General features: G+C 39.9%; 1 protein-coding gene across 1 annotated transcript in view; it reads left to right on the top strand.

The window, feature by feature from the left end:
• lrp1bb (low density lipoprotein receptor-related protein 1Bb) overlaps positions 1-13,131 on the top strand; it is a 267,014-nt gene that overhangs the window by 73,213 nt on the left and 180,670 nt on the right. Inside the window, exon 2 of the mRNA XM_061053736.1 lies at positions 11,190-11,312. Coding sequence (XP_060909719.1) covers positions 11,190-11,312 — 123 coding nt within the window. The remainder of the gene's footprint in view (positions 1-11,189; positions 11,313-13,131) is intronic.

Here is a 13,131-nt window from a genome sequence, read left to right as displayed (position 1 = left end):
GATGCAACAGATGAAACGTGCATCAAATGAAACAAAGAAAAATCCTTCTTTTAGATCTTTGACCACCTATATTTAGAACTATATGAAGCTGTAAATGAGTAGCCCTGTAGCTTGATGAAAAGGATTTATGATGACATATCTTTCTTTCTTGCTTGCTTTCACAGTAGTCTTATTTAGAAGCAAATTCTTCTAATGGAGTTGTAGCCCACTTTTATTTACAAGCTATTGGTTGGATTTATTTATGTAAATTAATTATATGATAGATATTTTCATTAAGAGACACTTTGTGTTCATTTCAATTTTCCAATTTTGAAAAATCTGTGTTCTGGTGGTTTAATTCTATGAATATAAAATCTTTTTATCTGTTTGCTTTTTGTATTTTGAAGTAAAAGTATGATAGTACTTTATTGATCCCCCGAGGGGAAATTCGGGCGTTACAGCAGTACAGACAAGAAAGCTCAAAAATACACATTAAACAGAATAGATAAGATAAATAAAAATAAAAACAGGGGGTATATACAGTACAAAATGAATGATGAAGTTGACTGGGGGGAATTGAGAATTGAGGCAGTATTTGCATAGAATGACAAGATAAAGTGACAAGTGATTAAAGTGACTTGGTATGATAAAATAGCAGCAAGTAATGTAAACAGCAGAGAAGAGAGGCAGTGTTGTACCACAGTAATGCAGAGTGCAATTATATAATATAATATAATATAATATAGTGCAATATGAACAATATAGTGTAATATAATGAAAATGTTATATAATATAATATAGACTAATATAATAATATAATACAAAGTAGGTACAGTACCACTGCATCTTCAAACTTTAACCGACATTTTAGATTAAAAGTTAGAGTTCAGCTTTGTACTGCAATGCTGGAATCTATAGTTATATGTGGTTTTGAGGTGGATATGGAACTATAATGAACAGCTCACCTGATATCTGCAGCAGTGTTACAGTCGGGGGCGAGTGAGGATGTGATCCCTCACCATAACAGCTCTCACTCCACTCCGATAATGCAGTTTAATCTGGAGGCTACACCCAAAGGACTGACATGCCCCACAGAGTATCAGCCTGCATTGGACAAAAACCCAGTGGAAACCTTGACTGGCACTTCAACCCTGGGTGATGACAAAAACCCTGTCTGCTTAAGCAGCTATTACTCTACCTGATTGGTAATCATGACATGGAGTGGGACATAAATCCCTTACTCTGCTGCTGGTTAAGATAGAGGTCTGTGCAGGAACATTGTGATTAGGTGACCTTGGATGGATCATGGAAAGGGGGCCATGAGAGAGGAGGCTAGGGGGGGCTCTACTTTTCTATTATTGGCTGTATAATGACACATTCTTATGCAAATGAAATTCAAATATGTAGGGTACATGAAACCAGTTAGCACTTCAAATATGTGATGGATTTTTTTTTACCTGACTACGTGCAACAAATCATTTTGTCATCCACCTGAAAATATTATGTTTTTTATCTGCAAACATTTAAATGCCATGTGTTCATCCTTATTGCCGAGAGTCAGTTGTGTTGAGTTTTTGTAACCTGTGCCCCAAGAAGAAAAGCTGCCCACATACTGTGGCTTAGTTGGTAGAGTCGTCGTCTCTCAACCGGAAGGTCGAGGGTTTGATCCACAGCTCCTGCAGCAACATGTCCGCTGTGTCCTTGTGCTAAACACTTAACCCCGAATTGCTCCCTCTGCTTCGTCGGCGTATGAATGCGTATGAATGGGATTAGTTACTTCTGATGGTCTCACTACATAGCAGCCTCTAACATCAGTGTGTGAATGTGTAGGTGTGACAGCGCTTTGAGTAGTCTGAAGACTAGAAAAGCGCTATATAAGCTCAAGACCATACTATTTAAAAAAAAATTAATAATAATTTATTGAACGCACTACCCAGGTACAGATTGATACTGTCAATCATTTTGTTGTGGAGGACAGATATGAGGAGTTTTGGCTCTCATCAATTATTACAGAGCTGTGTTAACAGTGTGATACTAGAGGCTGGAGATGCAAAGAAAAACTGTTCTATTTAAATGTTGATTTAAAGCACACGAGTAAAAATGGTGTATAAATATGATGGTTTGTTCGTGGTGTATTCTAAATGCATGGATGCATATAAATTTGGATAAGTACATACTGTACCAGGCACAACATGCAGGTAAAGTGCTGCCACTGGCGGGTAGTTACATGCTGTTCTTCAGAAGAACACGATGAATAGCTGCCAGCAGGGTAAACAAGGTGGCTTCGAGCAATGTGAAAGAGGCATCAAAAGGACAGTTTTTAATGGAAATGTTGCCTTTCAAACATGTGTTACTACAGTGGGAATGTTTCTGTGATTACAAGACATACTGTGATCGCACATGAAATGATTTCCTCATACTGGAATGGCCTATGAATATGAGCAGCTACACTTGAGTCGGAGGAACACAAGCAAAGTGCATCTAGTCAATTATAATACTAAACAATACCAGAGTGGAAATAACAACAACAAAAGCATGTGTGAAAGTGAATTCTCACTCTCTGTGCTACTAACATACTAGTGCATATTTAAGTATTTGTTAAATATGCCAAAGCCCTCTATTTGATTTGCCCAGTCCTCAAGACCCACTTGTCCAGCATGTTTTTACTACATACTTGTTGGTACTCTCTTAAAACTGTTCCAGTTAAGAGCCACACATAAACTTGACACCTTAATCAGATCCAGAGTGAACAGGCTTCATTCAACAACACACGAGAATACTTTAAAAAAAATATTGCATGTAGAGTTAAAGGGCAGTTAACAGCATGCAGCTAAAGATGGGTCCTATGAATCATTCATCGTTTATTGGTGCAGGGATTTATGCCAAGGAGCAGGAGGCCGCTCTACCAATGTCTTCTAGAACTTTTTATACCACGCTCCCTTTTAATAATTTGTTGACATGCCCCTGCTGTTGTAGAGAAAATAAACGTGACCCCACACAGTTGTGAAGGTCGGCCAGCATCTAATGAAGGCCCCAACGTCTTACAGCATTGATTTCTTACCCATTTCATGGCTAGAATGTTCCATGTTGCCATGGGGGATGGCCCTGGGTACGAGCATGCATTTCCTAGAGCCTAGTTATACCTCAGACTCTGTAAACACAATTACTTCTCTCCAAGTACATCATTATTTCCTCTCTTTTCAAACACGGCTCGCTATTTTGATTTGGCTAAGGGATTTCTAAGAATTCCCCTTTGAACGGAAAATTCTCAGATGCAGAGTAAAAAGAAGTTGGACTACTGCAATATGTGCATGTTATAACTTGTGGGCCTGCGTCCAAAAGTGCTTTGACATTCTGAAATCATTCATCAGCTAGCAGCGTCACAAGAGCCTCTCTAGTCGTCGTATTCTGATCAGACTTGACGTGGATGGCATTTAAGTCTAAATACCACATGGCATATGTCACTTCCCGAGCTATGCTTGTAATAAAGATTCATTATGCAGGTGTGAGGCATCATTGAGATGCATCACACAACGTTGCATCTTTTGGCAGATAGAAGATATGAAGATTAAGGGAGAGAGCGCATTATACTGTTGTAATACTTAATAACCTGCTTAGTTTGGCCCAGAGCCCAATGCTCATACATAATGCATATGACCTGCAGCTGGCCAGGACGCTAAGTCTGCTCTGACAGTGTGAGAGGGTTTAAAATCCCTAATCTATGTGCATGTACGTGCACAGAGGTGAGTTTCTATATGTATGTGCACGGGCAGACTCAAATGCATTTGAATTTCTGTGCCCCAGAACACTTCTGCTCAATACCTTTTGAAACATTTTAATGTGATGCCTTTAACCAATATGTCTGATTGATGTTACACAATCCATGTATCTTAGAGCAGAATATTCCACCCGCATTGACTCCTTCAGACTGTTATATATCATCAGTATGACATAAGTTCCTTCTGGAAGTAACTGTGTTTTCTATTTTCTGATTTACTTGTTTGTAGTTCTAAGTTTCTTTTTCCATATTACTCATTTCCCAAGTATCTTTAAGAAGACCTGAGAGAATGAGGTTGAAACGGATGAATGCAATTCTTTGACACCCGCAGCTGACAGAAAAGTGTCATAATAAAGGTAAAAAAAATCAATAAACAGTGGCACACTGGAAATGACTTCACTGTCACAGTATTGTGAGTGAACAGCGTGTTTCGCCGTTAGTTCAGTCTGTAGGGACTTGAGTTGGGAACCGGAGGGTCGCTGGTTCAAGTCCCGGTGCGGACCATAATTTGGAAGTTGGTCTGGTAGCTGGAGCGGCACCAGGTCACCTCCTGAGCACTGCAGAGGTACCCTTGAGCAAGGCACATAATCCCCAAATCCTCAGGTGTGCTCTCTGCTTAGCAGCTTGTAGCAGCCCCACTCTGACATCTCTCCACCAATGCATGTCGCGAGAAACAGGTCCTGTTTGTGCATGTGTGATTCGGACCTATGTGTCCCTATAAATAACAGAGTGTAAACCCGAATTTCCCCTCGGGGATTAATAAAGTGTATCAAAATTAAAAAAAAAAGGTTCACCCAGCACAATCATGGGCATGCACAGGGGTGTTAAATACATATGGTAATATGACCAATCATCAAAATACAGATCATTCTGGGTCATAGCCTCAAACGAGACCTATAGCGTGCATCAAAACAACATGACATAATTTATATAATCCAGATAGTATAACAAAAAAGTACATTTACAAATACAAAGCAAATACACATAACATATTAACAAGAATAACAAGACAATTACCAACTCGTGTCAATTAAATATAATGATCCTTTCCACTATGGCTTACTGAATATAATAAGCTGAATGCAAAAACAGTAGAACTCTACACTGCAGCTGTCCCTGTGCCACTAAACAGGAAGGGGGGATTGTCAGGGGACCTAGTGACTCAACTCTCCTTTGGGTCCACATTACCTGTAGAAAAGGAACAAGATATAATATTTAGTCTCACAACAAAGCATGTGCTTCATTAACTCCATGTGGTTCAATTTTGATGAGTTCATGAATCCAAAATGCCTCCCTGGTTAATCAAATTGAGCCCCTCTATAATAAAGGTGTTAATAAGTGTTGCGATAGAAAGCACTTCCTAAGATGCCCATGTCAGTAATGTATTATAATTGTACTGATAATGAATAATACATCTGCTTATAGGGCCTTATGATAATTGTGTGAAGCACCAATATTAAGCTGAACGGTCTAAAACAACAAATGCCGCCATTGATGTGGCATTTATGACTTCAATTGATGTATCATGATTATTTGAATTGCTGGTAACTTGCTGACATTTACTTGAAGAGAGCATGTTTCAGTTTAATTATAATTTATATAGTACATAATGTATTAATGCACTATTATCACCTTTAAGACACAATACGTTGCTCCTATAAGGTGCTTTCATTAGGACTTGCTTATTTCTCTTTTATGAACCTAATACAAAAGGAATATTCAGCAACTATAAAAGTTTGTGCTCAGTACAGGTTTAGGAGTTGTATGCAGACCAGGCCTCCTCTTCTCTGTCAAAATAATTAGCTAACTAATTAGCAATAAGCTAGACTTTAGCTATGTCTTTCATTATGATCAAAAAAAAACACAAGCCGAGGTTGAACATTAGCATGCATGAGACAGAAAACTAACTTAACAACCAGGAGGGGGAATATTCCCAAGACAATTAAGCCTCTACTGTTTTCAAATGATCACTTTGGACATCAGTAAACATGAGGTACACTAAGCAGACTACGCCACGGGAAAATTAACTCCACTGCTACATGAACTTAATCTTTGAATAATACCAATGCAAATGAATACACAAATTGTTAATGAATATGCAGAGCTGCATAAGAGCCAACTGAGCAGCCAGCAGCATGTCATCACCTGCAAGGAAGAAGAATCCATAAACACCAGTTATTCATGCTAATCACAAATGATATCTGTATAACTACAATGTCCTTTTTATTTCCTCCCTCTGACACTTTCTTCCCTGTCAGCAACTACTAAAGGAGTAGGAGTTGAAGTCCAACATGACCATCACAACTAAACTGAAAAATGATAGCCACAGCTGAGAAACAATTCACCGCAAGTTCAGATAACCTTTTATACTGGTCTTTATTTATTTATTCCTTTTCAAGTATATTTTTGCTGTTCTATTTGTCCACGCTGTTTTTCAGACTCTTTTCTCCTATTTATTGGTTGACCTTCAGCCCCCTCGCGCAACATTTGTCTAATGGACTATCACTGCTTTGACAAGTTCACTCACAGCTTTCAGTGTAAAGCACAGCAAGTTGGATGAGCTGCAAATAGCTTCTTTAAGAAGCAGCTCCTACTCAACCTGCAGCTGAAAGATATGCCTGACTGAGGAATATTCTCAGATCGGCTTTTTTCAGCTGTACATACATGGCTGACGTTTAATTCACCACTTTGAGCTGTGTGCAGCACCACTGCTGTGATAGCACACGTTTTGTTTGAATAGGCCTGTGGCTTACGACTTATCCACTGTGCCATATTGTGAACTGTGTGTCTGATGCAATTCCAGGGATTGTAATGCCTTAGTGGTTTGTGGCTTAGCTCATGGGAATATAATATTGTTTAGAAAGGTAAATTAAGGCCTAAGCGCTCGTGTAATTCAGAGTTTAACAGAACTGAGAAGATAGCAAAGTGGGAGCTATATTGCATAATTCAGGATAGAGAGATTTGCCGTATGGTTACACTGCAGCATGCTGGACGTGTTCAGCAATTGGGTCAACACTCTCGAATTCATACCTCATCTCGAGCAATTTGCTGAAATGAATTCTGCTGGCTGGTCTTCCTTAAGCAGGTTAGCAAACAACTTCCCTGTCTTCCTGCTTCCAAACAACTCCTTGTGCTTCTGAAAATCTGGCACATTTAAGAAGCTCAATGGCTCTAATGAGCCGCAGCATTGTGCCAGTGGTGGCTTTTGGGTGTCAGGAATGAAGCTCATTGTAATGGGCCCAGCTGAAATGTCACTGTTTGTTTCTCACTGTTATGCTAATGGAATATTTTGCATTCACTGAAGGCATCTTCTGCCTTTTTTTTTTCCTATTTACTATTCCAGCCATCACCAGTCATTTGATGTTTGTATAGAATTATCTGCAAAATACATAATGGTGTTTAATATTGCACCTTTATTTATCTCATGCACATATATGAACAAAGAGACAGCGCATTTACTTTCCTAGTGTAGATTTTTGTGCCTCTATTGCCCCCCCCCCCCCCCCCCCCCCCCCATGATGCAGCGACAGTGCAGCCTGTGTCAAGGGGAGGCTGTTTGCAAATGCAGGAGGGAAAGATGAATTGACCTAGGAGGTGATTTGTGTTCCCTTATATTTGGCCTCCTTTGCTTTTAAGATGAAGAGGCATGAAAAGAGGTAGAACATCAATAGGTAACTGCTCTGCTCGAAGGTCTAGGGGCAGTTCCTTTCATGGCTTACATCGCTTGCTGAAGGAGTGGCCTCTTCTTTTCAATGGCAATCTATTCAGCTTTAAAGGCATGGGTAGGACATTACTGTTTATACACTCAAATGGATGTCCCTTTGGCCAAAAAACGAACCTGGTACGTCTATGGATACCTTTGCGAAAAAATACAGTTTCAGAGAAAATGTACATGATCTTGTGAACATCAGCTCAAACAGAGTTCAGTCTTTATGTGCAACAGTGGTTATGTGTACATAGAAAAAAGGTAAAAGACTGCATGGTCAAATGTACAATGTTATTTTCTTGGTGGTATCATATCCCTTATTTTGTATAACCATAAACCTGACAAATAATGCTCAGTCCATCTTATTAAACTGGTGCTGTATTCATTTTTATTGCGGTGATAATCATTGTTATTGAGGCTGACAGCTGGTCATGTTGAGCGCAGTATCGTGTTTCTTGATGATGATTAAAAGACACACTTGACAGCTAAATATCTCCACTTGGCACAAAAATAGTCAGTGTTATTGTGAAGTAAACCACTCACATTAGGGCTGTTGTTGGTTTAAAAAAAAAAAAGTAAATGAATGAAAGAACAGCAAAGTCTTTTTTTTCATTTGCAGTTTGTTAAACAGTTAATTAATCAAACACAGGGGCAGTGGAGACCCCCCGCAGGGAATGCTTGTGGGGGGAGCATTGCAGAAATAGGCCCCATGTGCAGCCAGATGAGTGAGCAATGGTATCGTGGCTCAACAACCTTCTAGCAAACACAACCTCAGAGACAGAAGGGGGGGGGGGGGGGGGGGGGGGGATGTGTGGGTTTTTTTTTAAGATTGGGAATCCAGCAACCAGGTGGGGTCCTTGCTGGGTTTTGACTCCTGGTACCCTGGGGCTGGCCCCGCTGTAACCCTCAATCAGGCCTCAGGATGTTGGTGCTGAATGATGCATGATCTCACCTTCTCTGTACTATACGTGAAGAGGTGTTGTTTCTTGACTAAATACACTCTTTTCCGAGTTTCTGTTGTCTGCAATGACAACAATGAGGCTATGAGTAAAACGTTTTAATTTCCTCTCAGGGATGAAAAAGTGTCTAAAATTGAAAGAAATTGAAATCATGTTAGATTTATTCAAGCTATTTTTCTCTTTTTTTTTCTGGTGTCCTGATCAGACCCCAATGACTGTTTTCAGGGAATTCCAGGGCTTTTCTGTTACTGAATCTGTCTGCTATATTGACTCATTGATTCAGTGTGATCATCTGTTTTACATATGCTACTACAACGTTTTTAGTCACAAAGCTATCAAGGACAGCAACAAAACATGTGCATCCTTCTTCAACTCTTCATCTCTCCTGCATTCTGCTGAGCTCCATGTGTGCCAGAGCCCTGAGGCACAACACGGGAACACATAAATGCCAGCAAGTAGTTGTAAGGTGGTTTAATAATGGGAAGAATTTTTTTTTGTTTGGATATTATTTTCGATTCAGCTCAGTGTTAGAGTCTCTTGCTTGTTTTAAACTCTGTTTCACGTGGGCCAGACCCAGCCCAGGCTCAGTGGAAATAAAACCTGCTGCATTATTGAGAAAATGACAAACACACACACACACACACACACACACACACACACACACACACACACACACACACACACACACACACACCCAGCACCAGAGGTCTGCAAGTACAACAAAAGCCCTGCTTATTAAGATACATTGAAAGGGATAGGAGGTCTTTCATGTGAAACTGTCCAAAAAGGCTAAGGAGGTTGAAAAAAGGCTGTTTTATTTTTTTATACTTTCTTTTATCAAAGAAAAATACATCGAAGAACTATTTGGAAACATATTTTGTAATTGCAATGCAGATCTATTCAAAGCGAATACATTGGATTAATTAATTGATTAATTCATTACTTTAATGCAATCTGGGGCCCCCAGAAAGGACCGGCTGCGGCTTAGTGGTAGAGTTGGTAGTCTCTCATCCAGAAAGTGGGGGGTTTGATCCCCAGCATTCTGCATCCCACATGTCCGATCTATCAGTTGACAAGACATTTAACCTCAAGTTTCTCCGGCTGTTTCTTCTCCGGCGTATAAGTGTGAATGCATGGGATTAATTATTACTGATGGACACTTTACATAGCAGCCTCTGCCATCAGTGTGTGAGTGGGTGTGAGGTGTGACCTGCTTTGAGTATAGTCAGAAGACTAGAAAAGTGCTTTACAAGCTCAAGTCCATTTACCATTTTATCATTTACTAATGGACATTAAGACTGTGTAGCTGTGTTATCTAGGAAAATAGAGGATTGGATCAATATTTAATGTTTAATGACCCTGTTAAAGATGTGGGGCAAAACAGCATGTGACATTTCTCTTCCTCAGAGGTTTATGAGTTTTTCCTAATAAAGTTTTCTTTTACAATATTAACAAAAAAAATGATCCCACTGCTTCTAATACTGTACCGTTGTTCTTAACAGTGTTGTAGAACTATTTTGCATGATACATTTACTATGCTGTTTCACTTCTCAGAGGCTAAATCATTTGAATCATCCGTTCAGAATGCAGGAGTCTACCTTGAGATCCACCTTCCCCAGTAAACAAGACATGAATTTTAATATTATTTTTTTTCCTTTCAAGTTTTGATGGCTTTGGTGTGCAATTTTAAGAATGTCCCCCTTTTAAACCTGAAAAAGGGGGCTTTGAATATTTCAAAAGAGACCTTGATTTAAATGGTGAGATTTCAGATATATTGCATCAGTGGGAATAGGAGAGGCAGAATGGATGAGATGTTTGACCTTTTCAGATTTGTCCCTGGGTAGTGAATTTGCTGGAGGGTGCAGGGGCAGGGAGCAGCGGTGCGTTGAATTATCACTCTCACCGTTCAAATGCTGCAGACCTGATCTCCCACTTGCTTCACTCCCACCACTAATGGGTTAGGAACACACTGGGAAAAGATGGTGATAGAGTAAGAGAGTGGGAGGGGGAGTCAGAGCCTGTCTGATTGTCTGTGGGTTAAGCTTAGAAACAAATTACCGTCTTTTTTTTTTGTCACTCTGCGCGGTGGAGAAGTAGCGGCAGGTCACATTGTGATGTCAAATCTTTAGCAAAAGCTTGTGTCGTTCTGCAGAATGATGGAGCTGAGTCTCTGACAGCTACCGGCAAGAAACATGTCAACACTTTGACAGATGCGTGCTACACTATATTGAAAGGCTGTGATGACTTTTTAGTTGACTGGGCTTTCACTGAACTCCCCCAGTTCCTCCATCAAATGAAAGCACAAAAAGAAGGGAAAAAGATAAGAACAAACTTGCCAAACTGCTTTGTAATAGTTTGCCGAGGCATGAAGGACATCATGTCTTTGTTAGAGGAGGAGTAGCTGTCAAAATCACAAAGCCCGGGCATCGTCGGTGTCTGCCTCTTTTAGCAGCATTTAATCTTGTGGAGGAGAAATATATGTCGTCCTGTTCTGTCAAAGAACTGTTGTATGAAAAGATGCCTCTGACAAAAGACGTACAGAACTCTATTAATTGTCTGCCTTCATTTGCTTACATAAAAGCCTCTTCTTCACCAGATCCATTACGGCATTAAATTCTTTAAAAAGTCCAAATCCACTTCCTCTTAACTCACACTCACGTTCAAGTTTACATCCAGTGCATGTTTTATCCTCCTGTTCACTTCCATCATCCTCATGCTGCATCTCTTCTGTCTCTTTCTCCACCCTCTCTCACCCTCTGCCACCCAGAAGCCATCTTGTGCGACGTAGGGGAGTTTCACTGTCACGACCAGGAAACCTGCATCCCAGAAGCCTGGCTCTGTGACGGTGAGCCCGACTGCCCCGACGACTCCGACGAATCAGACAAAACTTGTAAGTCACTCATCCCATCCATTACTCACCAATGAGAAAGTGTCATATTGAATTCTGACCCAGCGCTCCACTCATCACCTTTATAAGATGAGGGTTCTTAACATGCATTAGGCGATGTTCCATCGTGAAAAAGGTATCCATTTTAGTATCAGATATTAACTCCTGGTGGCTGGGAAGGTGCTAGAAGTCTGTGGTGTCATCCGTCAGAGAGATCAGCTGCTGTGGGAATTTTAAAGGCATGATGCTCACATCGAGGCAGCCATGGAAGCAGACTTCAAATGAAGCAGGCTTCCAATAAGGCAGGATTGAAATTAAGCAGTTTGTTAAGGTGTAAAAATAAAACCCACACAGAAGTGTTTAAAACTCATGTAAAGAACTTTTAGCTGGCTCAGTCTGGCAGACTGAAATGAATACTGATGCCTCTGTGTGACCTACAAAAAAGGAGACTATCAGCAACTACAATGATCATTTCTATGTAGTTTTGTATCATGCCTATATAGGTAGGTGTCGGAACCGGAAAATGAAAGAGCAGGTGAAACAGGAGGATACAGCAGGATTATATGGCGGACTGGTTTGAAAGTTTCTGCAAACCTTTATAAGTTGTATTTTCTTTTTGAAAATTAGAGGCTTCATAGTACACCAGTATCTGAAAGCATGAAATATCCTCTGTTGTAGGCGTAATGAGAAGATACATAAAGTAAATGGAGTGCTGATAATATGAACGGAATTTGAGTTGGCTTTTATTTTTCTCTTTACAATTACCATGGCCTTATGGACTAGATATGGCTAGCTTGCAGTACCACAAATTACACTGCTGTTTTTTTTAACATTTATGATGAAGTTGATTCATAACGCTACAAAAATTCAGAGCCGACCCTTTAACCCAAAGCGATATACATCAGAGAGTAAGTACAACACAAGAAAGGATCTAGAGAGGAGGAATTAATGTCAGTAAGTGCACGTTCTAATCAGCTTCAAAACCATCCTAAATAACGTCATTGTCATTATAAAACAAACCACCATCATCATCATCATCATCAATATTAACAGCATCATGTGCGTAGGTGTTCATGAAGGAGCTGGGTCTTTAGCTTTTTCTTAAAGGTGCAAAGGGGCAGATCGAATGGAGTACGAAAGTTTGTTCCAAACGGGAGGAGACAGAGGACACTTGTCTAATTAGAGACTTAGTGCAGGTTGGATCAGACGCCTTTCATTGGCTGAGCGTAGAGGGCGTTTAGGTAATGAGGAGCTGTTTGTGTCAAATGAGACATTTGTGAAAAGAAATGTAATCAAATGTTTCTGCAATCTAACTTTCATTTAACCCTTACACCTGTAAATAAATCCTCAGGCTCCAAAATATATGACGCAGAGTCAATGTTTAAGGAAATGTACACATTTGCCCCCTTTGTATTTTCTTTAGTAACCCATTTTTTTTTTTGTATGCACATTTCAAGGCTTACTTTTTTGTGTAACTGTCATCAAAACCCAGTAATTTGTCCATCAGGAGTCTTCTTTAAACTTGTACTTGCTTTAAAGACCAGGACAGCTTAGAAAAACAGCTTATTATGTCAGAAATAAAAGCAGAAGAATATCTGTCTGGTTGAACAAGAGGAGTTATTGTAGTACTGTATTATTCAGCGTACAAGTTGAAGTGCTGGATTGTGCTGGAAAGAATCTGCTTGGCTGATCTGACTGCAGTCATGTAAACCTTCATTCGTCCTTCACATCAGAATGAGTTGTTGCATGCGTGCTCTTGAGTATCATTATTTACACCTCTGGGACAAAGATTCCCTTTAATGGATAAACAGAGAAATAATTT

Source organism: Labrus mixtus, chromosome 13 (genome assembly GCF_963584025.1).
Source record: "Labrus mixtus chromosome 13, fLabMix1.1, whole genome shotgun sequence".
Lineage (NCBI taxonomy): Eukaryota > Metazoa > Chordata > Actinopteri > Labriformes > Labridae > Labrus > Labrus mixtus.
This window is presented reverse-complemented; position numbering and strand designations above follow the sequence as displayed.